The sequence below is a fragment of the Oncorhynchus mykiss genome, chromosome 10 (assembly GCF_057628025.1).
Source record: "Oncorhynchus mykiss isolate SJ-2025 chromosome 10, ASM5762802v1, whole genome shotgun sequence".
Classification (NCBI taxonomy): Eukaryota; Metazoa; Chordata; class Actinopteri; order Salmoniformes; family Salmonidae; genus Oncorhynchus; species Oncorhynchus mykiss.
The window spans coordinates 71,272,106-71,297,431 of NC_143031.1; the positions used below are offsets into that span (position 1 = coordinate 71,272,106).

General features: G+C 45.2%; 1 protein-coding gene across 6 annotated transcripts in view; it reads left to right on the top strand.

Annotated features, from left to right (window-relative positions):
* The window catches only part of bnc2 (basonuclin 2), a 233,773-nt gene that overhangs the window by 164,207 nt on the left and 44,240 nt on the right, over positions 1-25,326 (top strand). For all 6 annotated transcript variants that reach the window (XM_090187765.1, XM_090187763.1, XM_036933757.2 and 3 more), the window contains 2 exons: positions 6,815-6,917; positions 11,198-11,433. In XM_090187765.1, the coding sequence (XP_090043891.1) occupies positions 6,815-6,917; positions 11,198-11,433 (339 nt within the window). The remainder of the gene's footprint in view (positions 1-6,814; positions 6,918-11,197; positions 11,434-25,326) is intronic.

Consider the following 25,326-nt stretch of genomic DNA (forward strand, 5'->3'; position numbering starts at 1 on the left):
CTCTAGTGTCGGTATGAAGACACACTGCAAATAATCTAGATGGTCTCTAGTGTCGGTATGAAGACACACTGCAAATAATCTAGACCGTCTCTAGTGTCGGTATGAAGACACACTGCAAATAATCTAGATGGTCTCTAGTGTCGGTATGAACACACACTGCAAATAATCTAGACGGTCTCTAGTGTCGGTATGAAGAGACACTTCAAATAATCTAGACCGTCTCTAGTGTCGGTATGAACACACACTGCAAATAATCTAGACCGTCTCTAGTGTCGGTATGAACACACACTGCAAATAATCTAGACGGTCTCTAGTGTCGGTATGAAGAGACACTGCAAATAATCTAGACCGTCTCTAGTGTCGGTATGAACACACACTGCAAATAATCTAGACGGTCTCTAGTGTCGGTATGAACACACACTGCAAATAATCTAGACCGTCTCTAGTGTCGGTATGAAGAGACACTGCAAATAATCTAGACCGTCTCTAGTGTCGGTATGAACACACACTGCAAATAATCTAGACGGTCTCTAGTGTCGGTATGAACACACACTGCAAATAATCTAGACCGTCTCTCGTGTCGGTATGAACACACACTGCAAATAATCTAGACAGTCTCTAGTGTCGGTATGAACACACACTGCAAATAATCTAGACGGTCTCTAGTGTCGGTATGAACACACACTGCAAATAATCTAGAAAGTCTCTAGTGTCGGTATGAACACACACTGCAAATAATCTAGACGGTCTCTAGTGTCGGTATGAACACACACTCCAAATAATATAGACAGTCTCTAGTGTAGGTATGAACACACACTGCAAATAATCTAGACAGTCTCTCGTGTAGGTATGAACACACACTGCAAATAATCTAGACGGTCTCTAGTGTCGGTATGAACACACACTGCAAATAATCTAGACAGTCTCTAGTGTAGGTATGAACCCACACTCCAAATAATCTAGACAGTCTCTAGTGTAGGTATGAACACACACTCCAAATATTCTAGACAGTCTCTAGTGTAGGTATGAACCCACACTCCAAATAATATAGACAGTCTCTAGTGTAGGTATGAACACACACTCCAAATAATCTAGACAGTCTCTAGTGTAGGTATGAACACACACTCCAAATATTCTAGACAGTCGCTAGTGTAGGTATGAACCCACACTCCAAATAATATAGACAGTCTCTAGTGTAGGTATGAACACACACTGCAAATAATCTAGACAGTCTCTAGTGTAGGAATGAACACACACTCCAAATAATCTAGACAGTCTCTAGTGTAGGTATGAACCCACACTCCAAATAATATAGACAGTCTCTAGTGTAGGTATGAACACACACTGCAAATAATCTAGACAGTCTCTAGTGTAGGTATGAACACACACTGCAAATAATCTAGACAGTCTCTAGTGTAGGTATGAACCCACACCAAATAATATAGACAGTCTCTAGTGTAGGTATGAACACACACTCCAAATCATATAGAGTGTGTTAGCCAAGACCAGTAGTAGGCTGGTGATGAGAGGCAGATTATTTCTCTCTCTTTCACCCCTTCTCGCTCTCTCCTTCTCCAATCTCTCTTTCTCTCTCTCTCTCTCTCTCTCTCTCTTTCTGTCTCTCTCTCTCCTTCTCCTCTCTCTCTCTGCAACCTGTCTCTCTTTTTTCTCCCTCTCTCTTTCTCTCTCTCTCTCTCCTTCTCCTCTCTCTCCTCCTCCTGTCTCTTCCCCCAGTGTCTGTTCAGCAGAAGATGTGCCCTTCTCCTCTAACTAGCCTGTAATACTTCAGCCTGTCTGGTTAATGGGGAGATATGAGAGGTGCTATTAGGCTGCTAGGCTAGCGTAATAAGTCATTGATTAGAAGGCCTTGTCACAGCAGGAGCACAGCAGACACCAGGGCTCTAATTGCTATATTAGACGACCTCCTTAACTATCTCGTCAACCATCACACAGCTCAGCGTGTAAACAGGGGGGTGCATGTGTGTGATATTTAATTCTATCTCTGGCTGCCTCTGTTTTATACAATGGCTTTAGCAAGTGGCAATTAGGATAGCGGACTGTGTTGTTGTCTAGCATTTAATGCTGGTTTGAGGAAAAACGTACAACTTTGACCTACCTCTGTGTTGGAGTTAGTTTTTGTGTTGTAACATGATAGGAAGTGGAGATCAGATTGTTTTGAGGAAGTGTAGTAGTGTGTGTAATAAATAGAGAATTGTCTGATGCCAAATCCAACCTGTTAGCAAGCAGGACAAATCCAACCTGTTAGCAAGCAGGACAAATCCAACATGTTAGCAAGCAGAACAAATCCAACCTGTTAGCAAGCAGGACAAATCCAACCTGTTAGCAAGCAGGACAAATCCAACATGTTAGCAAGCAGGACAAATCCAACCTGTTAGCAAGCAGGACAAATTCAACATGTTAGCAAGCAGGACAAATCCAACATGTTAGCAAGCAGGACAAATCCAACCTGTTAGCAAGCAGAACAAATCCAACCTGTTAGCAAGCAGAACAAATCCAACCTGTTAGCAAGCAGGACAAATCCAACCTGTTAGCAAGCAGAACAAATCCAACATGTTAGCAAGCAGAACAAATCCAACATGTTAGCAAGCAGGACAAATCCAACCTGTTAGCAAGCAGGACAAATCCAACCTGTTAGCAAGCAGAACAAATCCAACATGTTAGAAGGAGGACAAATCCAACCTGTTAGCAAGCAGACAAATCCAACATGTTAGCAAGCAGGCAAATCCAACATGTTAGCAAGCAGGACAAATCCAACCTGTTAGCAAGCAGAACAAATCCAACATGTTAGCAAGCAGAACACATCCAACCTGTTAGCAAGCAGAACAAATCCAACATGTTAGCAAGCAGAACACATCCAACCTGTTAGCAAGCAGAACAAATACAACATGTTAGCAAGCAGGACAAATCCAACCTGATAGCAAGCAGGACAAATCCAAACTGTTAGCAAGCAGGACAAATCCAGCCTGTTAGCAAGCAGGACAAATCAAAATAAACACTTTGGTTCAGCTCTCATGTCGAGCCCGAAGGGAGACAAACAACAGTAGCAGAAAGCAAAACCGGCACCCTCTACAGATTAGCTACATGGATGAAACCAGAGGGGGTACCTGATTTATGCCACACCTGCAATAGACAACCAGTTTGACACACTAAAGGTGTAATCCCCGTTCCCACCTTGCCAAAAACTAAACGATGTCCCTGTCTGCCCAGATGCCAACCTACTGGGCGGATGTGGTGGGATTTGATGGTTAATCTGGGATTAGCTCGTGTTCACTTTGATACCTCCCTCCTGCTAATCTGGATTAAAACACCTAGAGTTTTTAATCCTATTACGGTCACGGTCATGTTACAGTGGAGTAGCACTTTATACTTGACGTACTGCAGTCAAATGACATGGCTAACACCGTGTGGCATGAGGGATTACATGTAGACATGGTCACAGCATGTCATTCTGTTTGATATTGAGTCCTATCAAACATTGACTGCTTGTATTACAGTACTGAACAGGTACAATACACTAGCAGAGGTTAGAATGTTACTTGTATGTATAAGTGTGTCCTTTGCCATGTGCAGTGATGGTGTGAACACTGGTTCCTGTGATTGTGTGACTGCTGTCCCTCAGTGATGGTGTGAACACTGGTTCCTGTGATTGTGTTACTGCTGTCCCTCAGTGTTGGTATGAACACTGGTTCCTGTGATTGTGTTACTGCTGTCCCTCAGTGATGGTGTGAACACTGGTTCCTGTGATTGTGTTACTGCTGTCCCTCAGTGATGGTGTGAACACTGGTTCCTGTGATTGTGTTACTGCTGTCCCTCAGTGATGGTGTGAACACTGGTTCCTGTGATTGTGTTATTGCTGTCCCTCAGTGATGGTATGAACACTGGTTCCTGTGATTGTGTTACTGCTGTCCCTCAGTGATGGTGTGAACACTGGTTCCTGTGATTGTGTTATTGCTGTCCCTCAGTGATGGTATGAACACTGGTTCCTGTGATTGTGTTATTGCTGTCCCTCAGTGATGGTGTGAACACTGGTTCCTGTGATTGTGTTATTGCTGTCCCTCAGTGATGGTGTGAACACTGGTTCCTGTGATTGTGTTATTGCTGTCCCTCAGTGATGGTGTGAACACTGGTTCCTGTGATTGTGTTACTGCTGTCCCTCAGTGATGGTGTGAACACTGGTTCCTGTGATTGTGTTATTGCTGTCCCTCAGTGATGGTGTGAACACTGGTTCCTGTGATTGTGTTACTGCTGTCCCTCAGTGATGGTGTGAACACTGGTTCCTGTGATTGTGTTACTGCTGTCCCTCAGTGATGGTGTGAACACTGGTTCCTGTGATTGTGTTATTGCTGTCCCTCAGTGATGGTGTGAACACTGGTTCCTGTGATTGTGTTACTGCTGTCCCTCAGTGATGGTGTGAACACTGGTTCCTGAGATTGTGTTACTGCTGTCCCTCAGTGATGGTGTGAACACTGGTTCCTGTGATTGTGTTACTGCTGTCCCTCAGTGATGTGTAACTGCTGATGGGTCCTTGTGAAATATGGGTCATCTGCATCATGGACTACGACCTACGACCCTGTGTGTGTGTGTGTCGCGTCACTGTCACACTGCCGGTCACAGGCGATAAATCAGCTGCAGTGAGATAAGATAGTGTGTGTGGTAAATCGGTGAAGTTCCTAAAGTAATTCTGGGAAATGACTGTAGTGTAAGAGGTGTGTGTCACGATGTGTGCTGAGAGACGGGTAGCAAGTTTAGGGATTGAGTGTTTTAATAAATAAACACAACGTAATACAAAATAAGAAAGACGGACAACGCACAGACATGACACAGGAACAGAAACAATAACGCCTGGGGAAGGAACCAAAGGGAGTGACATTCAGGGAAGGTAATCAGGGAGGTGATGGAGTCCAGGTGCGCCTAACGATGGTGACAGGTGTGCTCCATAACGAGCAGCCTGGTGACCTAGAGGCCGGAGAGGTTGATGTAACGTTAGAAGAGATCTTCACCTTTTGGTTTTGTGATGACTCTCTCTGTGCAGAGAAGAGCGGCAGACTTCTGAAGTGGGGCTAAGACGCACATACTTTATCCACACACACCCTCGTGCATACACACGTGATGACAAAGAACCTTGGATATGATTGTGATTTTCCTGTCAAAATAAAGAGGCCGCAATCATATCCATCACCTACTATAATACACATCATTCCCTTTTACAAGTGCGGTTGAATGTTTTCCTCTGTCATTTGTGTGATTACAGAAGATTTTACAGCCCTAAGCAGTCTAACACAGAAACACAGACTTTAGACATTTGGGATTGGCTCCACATCCTTTTCACCAAACGTGAAACACACAATCCGCATGCTGTTGAATCAGTGCTATTTCTACCAAGTTATTTATTTATGTTATCAACACCTCAGGCTCCATTCGGTCTGTGATTCAGGATTGTGAGTCGATGGCTACAGAAATATTGGAAGGAAAAATGTTAGCGCTGACTTCATGTTAGAATGAAACTCTTCCTGGAAAAGGGATGACTTCCATAGCAGGGTCTCGCTACACTAATACGCTACAACCACAAATATTCCCCCTCTCCTTTAAGCAATTTGTCTTTGAAGACAGAGAGAGTTTTCAATGTAATTATTATAATTTATCAATTTCATCTTTTAACATAACAATGGACTGATAAGGCAAGGGGTGCCAACATTGATTAATATAAAGTTTGGGCTTTTGGGGATTTTTCTTCCCTGCCTTTCCCCCCCCTTTTCCCCTCTCTCCCTCGTTCCTAGTACAGAGTCCTCTATGTCTTCCAGAATTCGTGTCAATGAGAAATTTGTGGCTTGGAGCTGTGTACATTTGGAAGCCTCTACCACAGTCATTTTTCTAAATCCTTGTTCATAGTGGATATTGTTGGTATTTAACGTGGTTACACAGACCCCACAGAAGAATGGTGTGAGGCAGACCATATGCCAACTATGTTTAGCTGTCAAATCTTACATTTCCATCAGTGAAATCCACACAATAAACCTCCACCATAGAGGTGTGAATTAGCCTAGCATTTAGAGCAACTTCCTGTAAAACAGACCTCTTCTTCCTGTAAAACGGACGTCTCGACGTGTAGACTTTGAAGCACTTATGATTGACAGTGATGCCTTATCAGACCAGTGCTTCAGATTCTGGTGGACTGAGTTGGACTCTCCTGAGCTGTCTAGACACTTGACCTCTAACTGCTAAAGGCTTTTAGGGTTCGGCTCCAGTTCAGCCTCTACTATTGATTAATGGTGACTTAGTCAAAACAAGTGAGATATTCAATGAGGAGAAAAGAAAAGTGTTTCTGTCAGCTCAGGTGGGGTCAGGTTATGAATGAATGAAATAATTCATATTAGATAATACAAAGGGTATTGTGGGAAATCTGGTCATAGTGAATTCGTTAGAGGGCTTTTAACAGGGACTGACAAGGGAAATTAGTACTACAATTGTAATATTAAAATGTAATTGAATAAACAAATTGTCCGATGCTGAAACAATTCAAAACTATTGCAGTACATAAATCTCTTTGAGAAAGGAGCTCTCTGTGTGACTGTGTGTTGATGTGTTACTGGTGTACATCTGTTACGGTGTCTATCTGTGAAACCCTTCAGTTCTGTTTGTGTGACTGCTTGATTGATGAGTGCTCTGTAGCCTGAGCTCTGTCCTCTCCCTGCTCCCTCCCTCCCTCCCTCCATCTCTCTCTCTCTCTCTCTGTCTGTATGATCAGTTGATTGACAAGGCCTTCCTCTCTCCCTCTCCCCCTGCGTCTCTACAGGCCATTCGCTGCACTCTGGTGAACTGCACCTGTGAGTGTTTCCAGCCAGGAAAGATCCACCTGCGTACATGTGACCAGTGCAAGCACGGCTGGGTGGCTCACGGTAAGAGACGGCCATTTTGAATTCTGCCGACCTACTAACCAGGGTGATGGGAGTCACAGTGTCCAAGATTATCTGTACAGTAGTTGGAATATGAAATATTATCACATTTCTTTACAAGAAGATCGTGTGGTATGGTAGGAAATCATTTTAACAATAGTGTATAACTGCAATAACTGCAATAGTTTGTCATATTAGTCTGTCCCTCTCTCTTTTCTCTCTCTCTCTGCCTCTTTAGTCCTGTGAAGTTCTATGCTCTCATAAACCTGTCTCTTTAGCCAGAGGAGAGAGCAGAGAGGTCCTGACACACACAGCTGTACTCTCCTTATACAGGGTCACTAAAGAGATCAGGATAATATACAGTGCCTACATCTTGTATATAGGGCTGTGTTATCCCCTCGTAGATTCTACAGGTAACGGGTTCATATAAACGCTTAAAAGGGAAGATTCAGTACGTTTTTACCACATCAAAGATTTGATAAATATGTTTATTTGATTTTTTTGTTACCAGAGAGAGATACCGTTCAACTTTAGTGTTTGTCCTGTGTCTTTTATTTAAAACATTATGTATTTTATTTAAAAACATTATGTATTTTATTTAAAAACAGTGTGTATTTTATTTAAATACTTTATATATATTTTATTTCAAAAGTGTTTTGGTTCAAAGTCATACCTGTACCTACTACCTTAGAACAATATCCACGAGAGAGACAACCTCATGACTTGTTCAGGGGGCATAGGAAAAAGGACATGGAGCGAAAGAAAGAAAGAAGATGGAAAGCATAGAAAGGAGGGAACAGAGGGGAAAATAAGATAAAAGAAAACACCTGTTTGGCCCAAGCGTAGAGAGGGCCTTCAGCGATCAGCACAGGACCCCATTGAATATTTTTTATCTCCTTCTCTGAACTGTCAGAGGGCCCTTCTCCCCTTCGCTCTCCCCACTTTTCATTTCATCTCGGCATTGGCAGCCACTCTGACAAGCAGTTCTTCATTTTTTATGATGTTCGTGTCTCGCAGAGTGTGTTGTCAGGCAAAGCCCTCGTCAGCGGAAAGGCTGTCCTGGGATCAGAGGAGACAAAACCAGGTGTCATACAGACAGGCGAAGAGAGAAGAGGGGAGGGAGGAGTGGGAGGAAGGGAGGGATGGGAAAAAAAGGAGTGAAAGAGAGGGGGATGGAGAGAAAAGCAGGTGAGTGAGGGTAAGGTGGAGAGGTGGTGATGGGAGAGAGGTGGTGACGTGAGAGATAGGTAGAGGGGAAGAGACAGGGTAGAGGGGAAGAGATAGGGTAGAGGGGAAGAGACAGGGTAGAGGGGAAGAGATCGGGTAGAGGGGAAGAGACAGGGTAGAGGGGAAGAGACCGGGTAGAGGGGAAGAGACAGGGTAGAGGGGAAGATAAATGCTTATTTACTTACAGTGAAATGCATGCTTACTTACAGTGAAATGCATGCTTACTTACAGTGAAATTAATGCTTACTTACAGTGAAATGCTTATTTATTTACAGTGAAATGCTTACTATTTTACAGTGAAGTGCTTAATTATTTACAGTGAAATGCTTACTTACTTACAGTGAAATGTTTCCATGCTAACAGTGAAATGTTTCCATGCTAACAGTGAAATGTTTCCATAGTAATAGTGAAATGTTTCCATGCTAACAGTGAAATGTTTCCATACTAACAGTGAAATGTTTCCATACTAACAGTGAAATGTTTCCATAGTAACAGTGAAATGTTTCCATAGTAACAGTGAAATGCTTCCACACTAACAGTGAAATGTTTCCATAGTAACAGTGAAATGTTTCCATAGTAACAGTGAAATGCTTCCACACTAACAGTGAAATATTTCCATACTAACAGTGACATGTTTCCATAGTAACAGTGAAATGTTTCCATAGTAACAGTGAACTGCTTCCATACTAACAGTGACATGTTTCCATAGTAACAGTGAAATGTTTCCATAGTAACAGTGAAATGCTTCCACACTAACAGTGAAATGCTTCCATACTGACAGTGAAATGTTTCCATAGTAACAGTGAAATGGTTCCATAGTAACAGTGAAATGCTTCCATACTAACAGTGAAATGTTTCCATAGTAACAGTGAAATGTTTCCATAGTAACAGTGAAATGTGTCCATAGTAACAGTGACATGCTTCCATACTAACAGTGAAATGTTTCCATAGTAACAGTGAAATATTTCCATAGTAACAGTGAAATGCTTCCATACTAACAGTGAAATGTTTCCATAGTAACAGTGAAATGCTTCCATAATAACAGTGAAATGCTTCCATACTAACAGTGAAATGTTTCCATACTAACAGTGAAATGTTTCCATAGTAACAGTGAAATGCTTCCATAGTAACAGTGAAATGTTTCCATAGTAATAGTGAAATGTTTCCATAGTAACAGTGAAATGCTTCCATACTAACAGTGAAATGTTTCCATAGTAACAGTGAAATGCTTCCATAATAACAGTGAAATGCTTCCATACTAACAGTGAAATGTTTCCATACTAACAGTGAAATGTTTCCATAGTAACAGTGAAATGCTTCCATAGTAACAGTGAAATGTTTCCATAGTAATAGTGAAATGTTTCCATAGTAACAGTGAAATGCTTCCATAGTAACAGTGAAATGTTTCCATAGTAACAGTGAAATGTTTCCATAGTAACAGTGAAACGTGTCCATAGTAACAGTGAAATGTTTCCATAGTAACAGTGAATGTTTCCATACTAACAGTGAAATGTTTCCATAGTAACAGTGAAATGCTTCCATAGTAACAGTGAAATGTTTCCATAGTAATAGTGAAATGTTTCCATAGTAACAGTGAAATGCTTCCACACTAACAGTGAAATGCTTCCATACTGACAGTGAAATGTTTCCATAGTAACAGTGAAATGGTTCCATAGTAACAGTGAAATGTTTCCATAGTAACAGTGAAATGTTTCCATAGTAACAGTGAAATGTGTCCATAGTAACAGTGACATGCTTCCATACTAACAGTGAAATGTTTCCATAGTAACAGTGAAATATTTCCATAGTAACAGTGAAATGCTTCCATACTAACAGTGAAATGTTTCCATAGTAACAGTGAAATGCTTCCATAATAACAGTGAAATGCTTCCATACTAACAGTGAAATGTTTCCATACTAATAGTGAAATGTTTCCATAGTAACAGTGAAATGCTTCCATAGTAACAGTGAAATGTTTCCATAGTAATAGTGAAATGTTTCCATAGTAACAGTGAAATGCTTCCATAGTAACAGTGAAATGTTTCCATAGTAACAGTGAAATGTTTCCATAGTAACAGTGAAACGTGTCCATAGTAACAGTGAAATGTTTCCATAGTAACAGTGAATGTTTCCATACTAACAGTGAAATGTTTCCATAGTAACAGTGAAATGCTTCCATAGTAACAGTGAAATGTTTCCATAGTAATAGTGAAATGTTTCCATAGTAACAGTGAAATGCTTCCATAGTAATAGTGAAATGTTTCCATAGTAACAGTGAAATGTTTCCATAGTAACAGTGAAATGTGTCCATAGTAACAGTGAAATGCTTCCATAGTAACAGTGAAATGCTACCATAGTAACAGTGAAATGTTTCCATACTAACAGTGAAATGTTTCCATAGTAACAGTGAAATGTTTCCATAGTAACAGTGAAATGCTTCCACACTAACAGTGAAATGCTTCCATAGTAACAGTGAAATGCTTCCATAGTAACAGTGAAATGCTTCCATAGTAACAGTGAAATGTTTCCATAGTAACAGTGAAATGTTTCCATAGTAACAGTGAAATGCTTCCATACTTACTTAATAAAGTGAGGTTGAAAAGGAGAGACACAGACAGAGGGAGATGGGGCACTTTGAGGGAGGGAGAGATGGAGAGAAAGACACTGTAGGTGCAAATAGAGATTGAAAGAGAGAGATGAAAAGAGGAGAGAGAGACAGAGACTACATAGAGAAAGGCAGTCAGTTACATTTGATCTCATAGATGTGTTGTTATCTCCCTGGTCTGTTACCTCCCAGAGAAGCCTTGAGACAGGGGGAACATGATAGTCATTACCTGGTGAGGCTGGCAGGGTGTGTCTGTGTTTAGGCACCTGCATGTGTATATATACCTGCAGAGTATATGCAAGAGGGTTTCAGGACGGGATTCAAAGTTAAACACATTTTCTTAACCAAAACGTCTGTTTTTCATTGACTAATGAACTATCATTGAATTAGTATGTCCTGTGTGTATATTTAAGCCTACCCATGTTGATGTGTCCTTGTCCCCTCATCCCAGCGCTGGACAAGCTGAGCACGCAGCACCTGTACCACCCCACCCAGGTGGAGATAGTTCAGTCCAACGTGGTGTTTGACATCAGCAGCCTGATGCTGTACGGGACCCAGGCGGTGCCGGTCAGACTGAAGATCCTGCTGGACCGTCTGTTCAGTGTTCTGAAGCAGGAGGAGGTGCTCCACATACTGCACGGCCTGGGCTGGACCCTGAGGGACTATGTCAGGGGTTACATACTGCAGGTAGGCTCTATTAGGAACACGTAATAGACATTCACAGTGTAATATTTAAACAAGAAGGCCCGAGGACGTGTGGTATATGGCCGATATACCACGGCTAAGGGCTGTTCTTAGAGATATATACCACCGCCCTTAGCCGTGGTATATTGGCCATATACCACAAACCCCCGAGGTGCCTTATTGCTATTATAAACTGGTTACCAACTTAATTAGAGCAGGAAAAATACATGTTTTTCATACCCATGGTTTACGGTCTGATATACCATGGCTGTCAGCCAATCAGCATTCAGGGCTCGAACCACCCAGTTTATAATCAAATAAATACACACTTACAAACTGATCACTGAATATGAATACACATGGATCACGTAACATATTTTAGATGTGAATATGCACTGTAATTACTCCCAGATGTGAGTGTGTGTGATTCTCTTGGATGTTTAACAAGTCCACTTATTCAGACTCATTGCAGCCTCTATATATGTCACCAAGTGGGCCCGCAAATCACTCTCAACATCGCAGTACTTTTCCAACGGCTATCTATCAAAGAAACAGTAGCAACAATGGAACGTGTTTAAAAAGCTATCGCTCAATATTTCTCTAATTTTCCTCTTTGTTTCCAACAACTTCCGTCAACAGTGTCCCTCTACAACAACGAAAAACAGAATGAAAAATAGAATAGAAAAATGTCACGCCAGCAGACTATAAAACCACCATCGTACTTACCCCTCCCTCCCTCCCATATAATTGCAGTCAGACACATTTCTTAATCAAAGGTAGAGGTTTCGGTCTCTCAAAACCCAAACCAAAGTGTTCCTGAATGAATTAGTTAAGAACGAGGGAACATGTGCTTGTGGTTAGGGTGTTCGGTGGTGTGTGTGTTGTCCAAAGCCAATAGCAGCGTTGTGGCGGTGAGGCAGACAAGGTACCGTGGCTGGGGCTTGTGTTCCACAAAGGAGTGTGGGTAAGTGGAACAGCATGGCTGGAGAGAAAGGAGAGATGGAGGGAGGAGAGGGCAGTTTTGAGGCCTTGTATGTGGAAACAGCTTCTGTGAGTAAACTGCTCGCAGACTTGTCGAACACACAGACACACACACACAGAACAATACACACACACAATGGAGATACACACACAAACAAACAGATCCATGCACTCTTACAGGCTTTAGGTTGAGTTGCTGGATTTATTAGACTCAATATACCCAGGAGATTTGATTTTGCGTTGTTTAAAAAATCCATCAAATCATTATTTTATCTATCTAGTTGTATCTTTTTTCTTTTGATATAATTTAATTTTCAATTATTTTGCACTCTGACAAAAAAATTACATATTCGTCTTCCAATCCTCGTCCAACCCGTATAGCCTTAGACTGTGAGAAAGACCTCGCCATTGGCTGTCCAAACGTTCCAACTCAGTGTGGTTGGATCAGCTGGTTCTAATAGACTGTCTATCTAACTATCGTTGTTCAAACCGCCCAGACGTGTCACTAACCCCCCCTCCAGATCTCTTCAAAAAGGCCTTCAAAGGTTTCGCTCCGCAGCCCAAATTGTCAGTCACTTAAGGACAGTGAGCAGTCGTTGTAGCCTATTAGCCTGTAAGTAGCTATGAAATTCAATCATCTCCCAGCCTCAGGGCAGCCACGTTATGTCTGTGGTGCGTTTATTCTCTCTACCTCTCTCTCTCTTTCTCTCTCTCTTTCTCTCTCTCTCTCTCTCTCAGGGCAGCCACGTTATGTCTGTGGTGCGTTTATTCTCTCTACCTCTCTCTCTCTCTACCTCTCTCTCCGTCTGTCTCTCCGTCTGTCTGTCTCTCTCTCTCTCTCTCAGGGCAGCCACGTTATGTCTGTGGTGTGTTTATTCTCTCTACCTCTCTCTCTGTCTGTCTCTCTCTCGCCCTCTTAGGGCAGCCACATTATGTCTGTGGTGTGTTTATTCTCGCATCCTCTCTGTCTGTCTGTCTGTCTGTCTGTCTGTCTCTCTCTCTCCCTCTCTCTCTCTCTCTCTCTCTCTCGCCCTCTTAGGGCAGCCACATTATGTCTGTGGTGTGTTTATTCTCGCATCCTCTCTGTCTGTCTGTCTGTCTGTCTGTCTGTCTGTCTCTCTCTCTCCCTCTCTCTCTCTCAGGGCAGCCACGTTATGTCTGTGGTGTGTTTATTCTCTCTCTCTCTCTCTCTCTCTCTCTCTCTCTCTCTCTCTCTCTCTCTCTCAGGGCAGCCACGTCTGTGGTGGGTTTATTCTCTCTACAATGCTCCATGGTAGATCCAAGGGAGGAGAGTTATGGGAGATATTGATGGGATTTAAAAACATGTCTTCCTGTATTTAGCTAATGATGTAATAGAATGAAATACAATATGAACATGAAAGAGATGATCAGTGTGTGAACCCATTGAATTGAGAAGGACATTTGATGTTACATTTCATTCAGGGTTTTGATCATTTCAGTCAGTTGATTGATACAGACATGTCAATACTCAGAACCTTTTTCTGCCTTTATTGTCCTGTGAAGTAAATTACATGATCCTTGACATCTGATCATAGGATAGAAAACCCCTCCATGTTCTCTCTCTCTCTCTCTGGCTTTTCACTCAATCATCCTCCTTTCACTCCCACGACACTGAAGTCAACACCCAGATCATGATCTGTTGTGCGTGAGTGTGTGTGTGTGTGCGCGCGCGCGTGCGTTACACGTTACAATCCAACTAATAAATCCCCCCTTACCTCTCACACAACATCTCTCCTCCCTTACCTCTCACACAACATCTCTCCTCCCTTACCTCTCACACAACATCTCTTTCCCCCCTTACCTCTCACACAACATCTCTTTCCCCCTTACCTCTCACACAACATCTCTTTCCCCCCTTACCTCTCACACAACATCTCTCCTCCCTTACCTCTCACACAACATCTCTCCTCCCTTCCCTCTCACACAACATCTCTCCTCCCTTACCTCTCACACAACATCTCTCCTCCCTTACCTCTCACACAACATCTCTCCTCCCTTACCTCTCACACAACATCTCTCCTCCCTTACCTCTCACACAACATCTCTCCTCCCTTACCTCTCACACAACATCTCTCCTCCCTTCCCTCTCACACAACATCTCTCCTCCCTTACCTCTCACACAACATCTCTCCTCCCTTACCTCTCACACAACATCTCTCCTCCCTTCCCTCTCACACAACATCTCTCCTCCCTTCCCTCTCACACAACATCTCTCCTCCCTTACCTCTCACACAACATCTCTCCTCCCTTACCTCTCACACAACATCTCTCCTCCCTTCCCTCTCACACAACATCTCTCCTCCCCACCCACACAGACAGGAACACACCCACACAGACAGGAACACACCCACCATGTATCAATTCACAGTCACACAGACAGGTACAAACACACCATTTCTCTCTGCTCGTCTGCCCGTGTCTTAGTTACAGTATGTTGTGTCAGCTCTCTCTCTCTCTCTCTCTCTCCTGTCTCTCTCTCTCTCTCTCCTGTCTCTCCCTCCCTCCCTCCCTCCCTCCCTCCCTTGTGTGTGTGTGGATCCAGTGCCAGTGGCACCGTGTAATGTCTGACTGCAGGGGATACAACATGTTGAAAGTCCCAGCCAGTCTTCTGAATATATGAATAATGTTCTCTCCATCCCTCCACTCTCCAGCGTTCACCTGTCTCCACGGTAACACCACTGTCACCCGTAATCACTGTCCGCCCCGCTCCCCGGCCGATTGGGCCCTGCCGCCTGTCACTCACACACACACAGGAACACACCCGCAGGCACAGAGACGACACACACAGTCCTTTGTCAGCACCCACACTGCTGTGATCTCAGGACCGTGAAGAGAGTGAGGTTTTTTTCTCCACTTTCTCTGTTATTTTCTCTCATTCTATCTCCCCTCTCTGTTCATCTGTTTGGGTTGGAATGCTGCAACATAAAGGTGAAGGCTTTGCCCTTAACTTAACACTGTGTTACCAGAAACCAGGTGTAGCTAACCTGTGTGTACTTTAGTGTTTGAGCATATGTGTGTGTGTCTGTCCCTACATACCTAGTTATGTGTGTGTGTTTCATAGTACGGGTGTGTGTGTGTCCATACAACTGTTTTGTAAAGCTCAGAGCAGGATTCGAGTGGTGCATCACGTAGGTTCATCTGGTTCTGCCTTCTCTCCTATGTGGACATTTAGGTTGTTTCCCAACGCCACGGACCTCTCCTTCCCAGCACACAGATTACTGAGCTGATACACCACGACATGCCTTCCAGACACCAAGATAATCAACCTCCTGTCACTTTATTTTGTAGAGTAAACATGACTGTTATCATGGTTATTGTAATGATTATCAACATCAGTACTATCATAATTATCATCATTGTTTTCCTCATCAGTAAGAATATTTGCACGTTTGTCATAATTCGATTTTTCCCATCATTCAATTTCCTTCTTTTGTAATCCTACAATTCTGATTCTATGAGATATGAATTAATTATCCCAGCAGGAAAGACAAATTCTACTCTCCATCTCAATGCATTATGCTAGGTCACGTACAGCATAAGAAGGGTAAATATATTGTTGAGGCGTGACTAAATATGCGTACACTTCGCAATTTACCATTGTAATAGACTGTTTAAGCAGGAGGAAATGAATCGATAGCATAAAAAGCTCAATAGGTCGTCAAGTGGTTGGAATTGTGATTTGCGAAGTGAGGGGAATTATAAATAACATCAATAACCATTAAAATGAATGATTGTTTTTTTCTTTCTCTCCCTCCCTCTTCCTCTCCCTCCCTCTACCTCTCCCTCCTTCTTCCTCTTCCTCTCCCTCCCTCTACCTCTCCCTCCTTCTCCCTCTTCCTCTCCCTCCTTCTCTCTCTTCCTCTCCCTCCCTCTACCTCTCCCTCCTTCTCCCTCTTCCTCTCCCTCCCTCTACCTCTCCCTCCTTCTCTCTCTTCCTCTCCCTCCCTCTTCCTCTCTCTCTCTCTCTCCTAAGGACCTTTGCATGATCTGATCTTCACATTACAGTTAGACACACATGCGCACACACACACACACACACACACACACACACACACACACACACACACACACACAATCAGCAATTATGAACCATTAGCAAACAGAATTATATATCGCTATAACCTCTACAGCTGATTCACTCTTAACAATAGCATAGTTAACAATGCACACACGTGAACACACACACACATTGCATCTATAGCAATAAGCTAATGAGGCCTAACGCACTGTACTTCTGCTCTCAGTAAACACATTCTTATAGCCACCGTAGGGACACAATCGCTCCCCGTGATCTCATTTTGAACTGTTTTAATTTCAAAAAGTGCTTTAATGACCTTCGCAGTGGTCCTCGCCACTCCACGGCTGTTGTGCAGTAAAATATTCCATTAGGAAATTGTACTGAAAAACCCAGCGGGATCATTACAGACCCAAACCCACACTTCTCTTGCTAGTGCTAGATTTTCAGAAAATAATAGAAACAAAATGGTTGTTTAGTGGAAACTGTCTGTATTGTCTTGCTGACCTTTTCATTTTCCTGTTGCTTTTATCGGGGGTTATTCTCACCATTACATGTCATCATCAGTATGGACGCCTGTTGTAGCACCATATGATAAGATCACATGTACCAGACGTGTACCAGATCCCATCCCCTAGCCAGACGTGTACCAGATCACATCCCCTAGCCAGACAGGTACCAGATCCCATCCCCTAGCCAGACGTGTACCAGATCACATCCCCTAGCCAGACGTGTACCAGATCACATCCCCTAGCCAGACATGTACCAGATCACATCCCCTAGCAAGACGTGTACCAGATCACATCCCCTAGCCAGACGTGTACCAGATCACATCCCCTAGCCAGACGTGTACCAGATCACATCCCCTAGCCAGACGTGTACCAGATCACATCCCCTAGCCAGACGTGTACCAGATCACATCCCCTAGCCAGACGTGTACCAGATCACATCCCCTAGCCAGGCGTGTACCAGATCACATCCCCTAGCCAGACATGTACCAGATCACATCCCCTAGCCAGACGTGTACCAGATCACATCCCCTAGCCAGACATGTACCAGATCACATCCCCTAGCCAGACGTGTACCAGATCACATCCCCTAGCCAGACGTGTACCAGATCACATCCCCTAGCCAGACGTGTACCAGATCACATCCCCTAGCCAGGCGTGTACCAGATCACATCCCCTAGCCAGACATGTACCAGATCACATCCCCTAGCCAGACGTGTACCAGATCACATCCCCTAGCCAGGCGTGTACCAGATCACATCCCCTAGCCAGACATGTACCAGATCACATCCCCTAGCCAGACGTGTACCAGATCACATCCCCTAGCCAGACATGTACCAGATCACATCCCCTAGCCAGACGTGTACCAGATCACATCCCCTAGCCAGACGTGTACCAGATCACATCCCCTAGCCAGACGTGTACCAGATCACATCCCCTAGCCAGACGTGTACCAGATCACATCCCCTAGCCAGACGTGTACCAGATCACATCCCCTAGCCAGACGTGTACCAGATCACATCCCCTAGCCAGACATGTACCAGATCACATCCCCTAGCCAGACGTGTACCAGATCACATCCCCTAGCCAGACATGTACCAGATCACATCCCCTAGCCAGACGTGTACCAGATCACATCCCCTAGCCAGACGTGTACCAGATCACATCCCCTAGCCAGACATGTACCAGATCACATCCCCTAGCCAGACGTGTACCAGATCACATCCCCTAGCCAGACGTGTACCAGATCACATCCCCTAGCCAGACATGTACCAGATCACATCCCCTAGCCAGACGTGTACCAGATCACATCCCCTAGCCAGACATGTACCAGATCACATCCCCTAGCCAGACATGTACCAGATCACATCCCCTAGCCAGACATGTACCAGATCACATCCCCTAGCCAGACGTGTACCAGATCACATCCCCTAGCCAGACATGTACCAGATCACATCCCCTAGCCAGACGTGTACCAGATCACATCCCCTAGCCAGACGTGTACCAGATCACATCCCCTAGCCAGACGTGTACCAGATCACATCCCCTAGCCAGACGTGTACCAGATCACATCCCCTAGCCAGACATGTACCAGATCACATCCCCTAGCCAGACGTGTACCAGATCACATCCCCTAGCCAGACGTGCACCAGATCACATCCCCTAGCCAGACATGTACCAGATCACATCCCCTAGCCAGACGTGTACCAGATCACATCCCCTAGCCAGACGTGTACCAGATCACATCCCCTAGCCAGACATGTACCAGATCACATCCCCTAGCCAGACGTGTACCAGATCACATCCCCTAGCCAGGCGTGTACCAGATCACATCCCCTAGCCAGACATGTACCAGATCACATCCCCTAGCCAGACATGTACCAGATCACATCCCCTAGCCAGACGTGTACCAGATCACATCCCCTAGCCAGACGTGTACCAGATCACATCCCCTAGCCAGACGTGTACCAGATCACATCCCCTAGCCAGACGTGTACCAGATCACATCCCCTAGCCAGACATGTACCAGATCACATCCCCTAGCCAGACGTGTACCAGATCACATCCCCTAGCCAGACGTGCACCAGATCACATCCCCTAGCCAGACATGTACCAGATCACATCCCCTAGCCAGACGTGTACCAGATCACATCCCCTAGCCAGACGTGTACCAGATCACATCCCCTAGCCAGACATGTACCAGATCACATCCCCTAGCCAGACGTGTACCAGATCACATCCCCTAGCCAGGCGTGTACCAGATCACATCCCCTAGCCAGACATGTACCAGATCACATCCCCTAGCCAGACGTGTACCAGATCACATCCCCTAGCCAGACATGTACCAGATCACATCCCCTAGCCAGACGTGTACCAGATCACATCCCCTAGCCAGACGTGTACCAGATCACATCCCCTAGCCAGACATGTACCAGATCACATCCCCTAGCCAGACGTGTACCAGATCACATCCCCTAGCCAGACATGTACCAGATCACATCCCCTAGCCAGACATGTACCAGATCACATCCCCTAGCCAGACATGTACCAGATCACATCCCCTAGCCAGACGTGTACCAGATCACATCCCCTAGCCAGACATGTACCAGATCACATCCCCTAGCCAGACGTGTACCAGATCACATCCCCTAGCCAGACGTGTACCAGATCACATCCCCTAGCCAGACGTGTACCAGATCACATCCCCTAGCCAGACGTGTACCAGATCACATCCCCTAGCCAGACATGTACCAGATCACATCCCCTAGCCAGACGTGTACCAGATCACATCCCCTAGCCAGACGTGCACCAGATCACATCCCCTAGCCAGACATGTACCAGATCACATCCCCTAGCCAGACGTGTACCAGATCACATCCCCTAGCCAGACATGTACCAGATCACATCCCCTAGCCAGACATGTACCAGATCACATCCCCTAGCCAGACGTGTACCAGATCATATCCCCTAGCCAGACATGTACCAGATCACATCCCCTAGCCAGACGTGTACCAGATCACATCCCCTAGCCAGACGTGTACCAGATCACATCCCCTAGCCAGACATGTACCAGATCACATCCCCTAGCCAGACATGTACCAGATCACATCCCCTAGCCAGACATGTACCAGATCACATCCCCTAGCCAGACGTGTACCAGATCACATCCCCTAGCCAGACATGTACCAGATCACATCCCCTAGCCAGACATGTACCAGATCACATCCCCTAGCCAGACATGTACCAGATCACATCCCCTAGCCAAACATGTACCAGATCCTGTTTCTCTCATTCATTCAATATACAATATGATAACATTCCATCACTACTGTGATGGCATTTGTCACAACAATCTCATTCTGCTTGTATCATCCAGTATTTATTTGGGTACATTTAGTCATCATGGTAATCCCTACTGAACATATTCATCCCAACATATAGAAGATCTGTTTCCCTTATGAACATATGCGTGTGTTCCTCAGAGAGCTCCTCATGGCTACCTCAGTGTATCTGGCTGTGAGCTATGCTGGCTGTATAGTAGGTCTGTCTCCCCTGACAGCGCTGACTGATCATCACACCTCTGTTCTCCTCTCTTTTGTTCTGATCTCAACCCAAAGACTTATCAGCAAACATCCACATGAACCACACACACAACATACACACACACAACACACACACACACGCTAGGCTTTTGAGGACAACTCCTCTCAACTCCTCTCCTCAGAATACTGTGATTAACTCGGCTCCCCCCACACCCTGACTACATACATGCCAAACCTCCCATACCCCCCCATCCAAGCCCAATCCAAAGCAATGTGTGAAAAATCGAGACAGGTCTCACGACTGCCAGTCGTCAGGGGCCCTATCTCCCTTTCTATCTCTCTCTCCCTCTCTCTCTCTCTCTTTCCTCTCCCTGTCCCCCCTTTGCCAGGTCCTTGGCGCAACCCCTCAGTCTCTCCATCCATCTCTCCCTCGTATGGTTCCAGAGCCAGAGCAGGCCCTGTTAGTTGGCCCGCACCCTCCAGCACCAATGGAGACCAGATGCCTTTGGTTCTCTCTCCGCCTGTCACCGCTCCGCTCCGTCCCGACAGATGGAATTCCTATCAGTCTGGCCCTCTCTCTCTCTGTCTCTGTCTCTCTCTCTCGATGTATCTCTCTCGCTCTCTCTCTCCCTCTCTCTCTCGATGTATCTCTCTCTCTCTCGCTCTCTCTCTCTCCCTCTATATCTATCTATCTCTCTCTCTCTCTCTCTCTCTCTCTATGTATCTCTCTCGCTCTCTATGTATCTCTCTCGCTCGCTCTCTCTCTCTCTCTCTCTCTCTCTCTCTCGCTCTCTCTCTCTCTCTATATATATATCTCTCTCAATGTATCTCTCTCTCTCTCTCAATGTCTCTCTCTCTCTCTCTCTCTCTCGATGTCTCTCTCTCTCTCTCTCTCTCTCTCGCTCTTTCCCTCTCTCTCGATGTTCCTTTGCCTATTAAGAGAGAGAAATATTGAGAAAGAGAGAGAGAGTGAGGGAAAGAGAAGGGAGAGAGAGAAGGCCTAGTCAGCCAGCCAACATGTGGGCCCAAGCCCAGGTTTTTCCTGAGCGACATTCTCTGTAATGTTCTGTCCTTGTAGAACATTGGGCTTCCTCCCCCTTTTATGAGATGCGGTTTTCCTGACTCCACCGCGCTTCCAGGAGACCCAGATGGAACCGCTAACACACACACTACACTGCACACAAACACCTCCAATACGCTCCCAAACACTCCTCCCTCGTCCTCCTTCTATATTTTCCTCGCTCCATCTCTCAGGGACACAGGGGTAAGGGGAGGGGAGGTACAATGAGGCCGTTTTATTCAAATACCTGACATCTGGGCGCAGCAAAGGAATTTGTTAGAGGGGTAAAACCCGTGGCGCAAAGCAGGGGCCAGACTACCCAATATGCTACTTTCTGATTTATTTAATGAAGGATGTCCTCTGGCTAAACCAGCTGATGCGATTAACAAGGAGGAGAGAGAGAGGAATGAACAGGGAGCCAGGGCCAGCCACCACACGCAGACCAAACACACACAATAACAAATACAGACTCATAAATACACCCTCACCCACACTGGCTACCAAACGCACTCAAACACACCGATTTTCATAAAGGGGACTATTTTGTTGTTATTATAATGTAATTACATGTATGGAAGTGGTTATTACATGGGTGAAGTCGTAATTGTATAGTATCCCCTAGAACCAGTACATGTGTCAGATAACCAGTACATGTGTCAGGTAACCAGTACGTGTGTCAGATAACCAGTACGTGTGTCAGATAACCAGTACGTGTGTCAGATAACCAGTACGTGTGTCAGATAACCAGTACATGTGTCAGATACCCAGTACATGTCTCAGGTAACCAGTACGTGTGTCAGATAACCAGTACGTGTGTCAGACAACCAGTACGTGTGTCAGGTACCCAGTACGTGTGTCAGATAACCAGTACATGTGTCAGATAACCAGTACATGTGTCAGATAACCAGTACGTGTGTCAGGTAACCAGTACGTGTGTCAGGTAACCAGTACGTGTGTCAGATAACCAGTACATGTGTCAGATAACCAGTACATGTGTCAGATACCCAGTACGTGTGTCAGATAACCAGTACGTGTGTCAGATACTCAGTACGTGTGTCAGATACTCAGTATGTGTGTCAGATAACCAGTACGTGTGTCAGGTAACCAGTACGTGTGTCAGACACTCAGTACGTGTGTCAGATACTCAGTACATGTGTCAGATACTCAGTACGTGTGTCAGACACTCAGTACATGTACTGGTTGTTCCTGCAGGGTCTGGCTGAGGCTCTCAACTGTGATAGAACAGGAATGTTTTTCTAATTTGAGTCAGATTTCATATTTGACTTGTTTTTTCCCTCCCCCTCTCCTTCTCTCTGTCTCTCACTCTGTCAACTGGAAGGTCATCCTATCTTCCATCCCTCCATCCCTTGCCTGAGAAACTTCCATTTTAGGTAGTCACGCTGCATGCAATTTTTCAGGACGTGATCTTCTTAACCCACCTCTCCTCTCCTCCTCCTCCTCTCTCCCCCTCCTCCCTCCTCCTCCTCCTCCTCCTCCCTCCTCCTCCTCCCATCACCTCCCATCGTCTTGTAACCTGTTTTCTGTTATCTCTGGCCTGATGTCTCGGTCGGAGAGCGAGATGGACGGGGCGAAGTGATTCCTAAGGTGGAGGAATTTCTTCTCCGTCATATGGTTATGATTTTCAGGAGGGGGGTGGGGGACGTCAGGCTAGATTTGAGTTTTAAGGCTTAGGGTTGGCTCAGAGCGAGGAGTTGTTCAGCTCCAGGCAACATCAAAGGGGCCGGTGCACTGAATCAAGGTGATTTCTACACACACAATATGTGTCCCCGCCAGCTGCCCCAGTGCCCATGGTCTTATGGTTTCATTCCTTTTCGCTTTCACACGCTCCTCAGACAGGGTCAGAGATAGAAGGATGTGACTTGAGGCTGGAGGACTCGTGTGATGGAGGAGACCTCATTAGTACTAGACACTGTACTCTCCATAGATACTGTATGTGCTGTTAGCAGAAGCTCTTCACACCTGAACAAAGTTCGATATGACACACCGACCCTGTTCGTTGTATCACTGTAATTCCAGACCAATTCCTTCCCCTTATAACCTATATAATACGGATGAATATTGATCCAGAATGTATCCAGAATGTATACTGTTGTATGTAAGTGTGAGAATTCTCCCTGTCACTTTTCCCAGAGCACCTCAGAGCGGACTACAGTAAAGTAGGTAGGTCTTTACATCAAGGGCCTAACATCAGTGCTGCACATGCCAATCCATAGTCCCACTCTCCAATCCCAGAACCAAGCTTCAAATGGATTCAAGCTGGAAGGGAGGGGGGGGGGGGGGGGGTTATGCGCAGGTTACATCGTATGAAGGAATTTGGGAAGTAATTCCCCTTATATTGGATTTGGACCAGATTCTGACTCTCTGCCACAATGGAGCTTCAGCACGGCCCCATAGCCTGGGAGACAGAAACGAATCGTGATAAATTATGTGAAACCATTTAGATGTTATTCAGCGTTATCTAATAACACCTTGGCTATGACGTGACATCAGGTGGAAGTTGAGTTAAAAAGTTGCACCTCATAGTAAAAAGAGAGAAGTTTCTTTGAGGGCTTACAAGTGAAATTATCTATGTTTTTAGCAGTTAGACGCTGTGATCTTCTCAGCCCTCTGTGTGTGTGTGAGAGTGTGTGTGTATCCGCGTGTATTCGCATGTGTGTGTGTGTGTGTGTGTGTGTGTTTGTGAGAGTGTGTGTGTATCTGTGTGTATTCGCATGTGTGTGTGTGTGTGTGTGTGTGTGTGTGTGTGTGTGTGTGTGTGTGTGTGTGTGTGTGTGTGTGTGTGTGTGTGTGTGTATACATGTCAAAGCGTTGGACAATAAAATCTGGGCCATTGTAAACATCTGCTACATCCCTTGTAAAGCAAACAGATGGAATCTTTTGAGTTATCTTGATTTCTTATAATGACAGGTATAATCAGATCACACTGCTGGTTTCACGAGCACCACTGATCATTGGTGTGTGTGGTGTGTGTGGTGTGTGCCTTCATTAGCCTGCCCAGGGGCCTGAGGTGAGCCCAACGCAGGCCTGCCATTGATCCTGTTAGCAGCAGAGGGCTGGGAGCACATTCAGGTCACGGCTGTAGTGCCGCTCTGCTCCTCTCCTCCGCTTTGATGCAGCTAGATTCTCTTCACATCACGCCCCCCTGACACACAGCTCTCCTCTCTCTCTCTCCATCACTCTCTTTCTGTCTTCATGTCCTCCTTTTATTTCTCTCATTCTGTCCTCTTTCTGTCTGTCCCTTGTTAGCCGTCCCCTCGTTATGCTGTTTCACTCTGTCTTATCTTTTGCTGTTCTCTCCTTCCGTCTTCTCTCGTTCACTCCATCTTGCTCTCTGGTCCTCTCCTCTTCGACCACTTCTTTCTGTCCGCTGTCCTCTCTCTTTCATCTCTCTCTGCCCTCCTTTTCTCTCAACCCTGATTACCTCCTGCAGCCCCCTCCCTCCCTCAATCCCCCCTTCCTTCCCTCCCTCTCTCTCTCCAGCTGAGGAAGGATTGCTGAGGTTATCTGTGTGTGTACTCTGGCGTTCGCTGCAATGAAGTGCAGTTCTGTGTTGTTCTATTTAGCTTTCTGTGTTGTTGTTTTAACTCCGCCTCCCTGGATCCCCCCATGTACAGCACAGGGACACAGAGAGTTACTCTCTCTCTCTCTTTTTCACTCCTTCATCTTTGTCCTCTCCCTCCCTCTCTTTTTCTCTCTTTCTCCCTCTGTCTCTCGCTTCTTCACTTTCCTTCTCCCTCCCCAACAGTC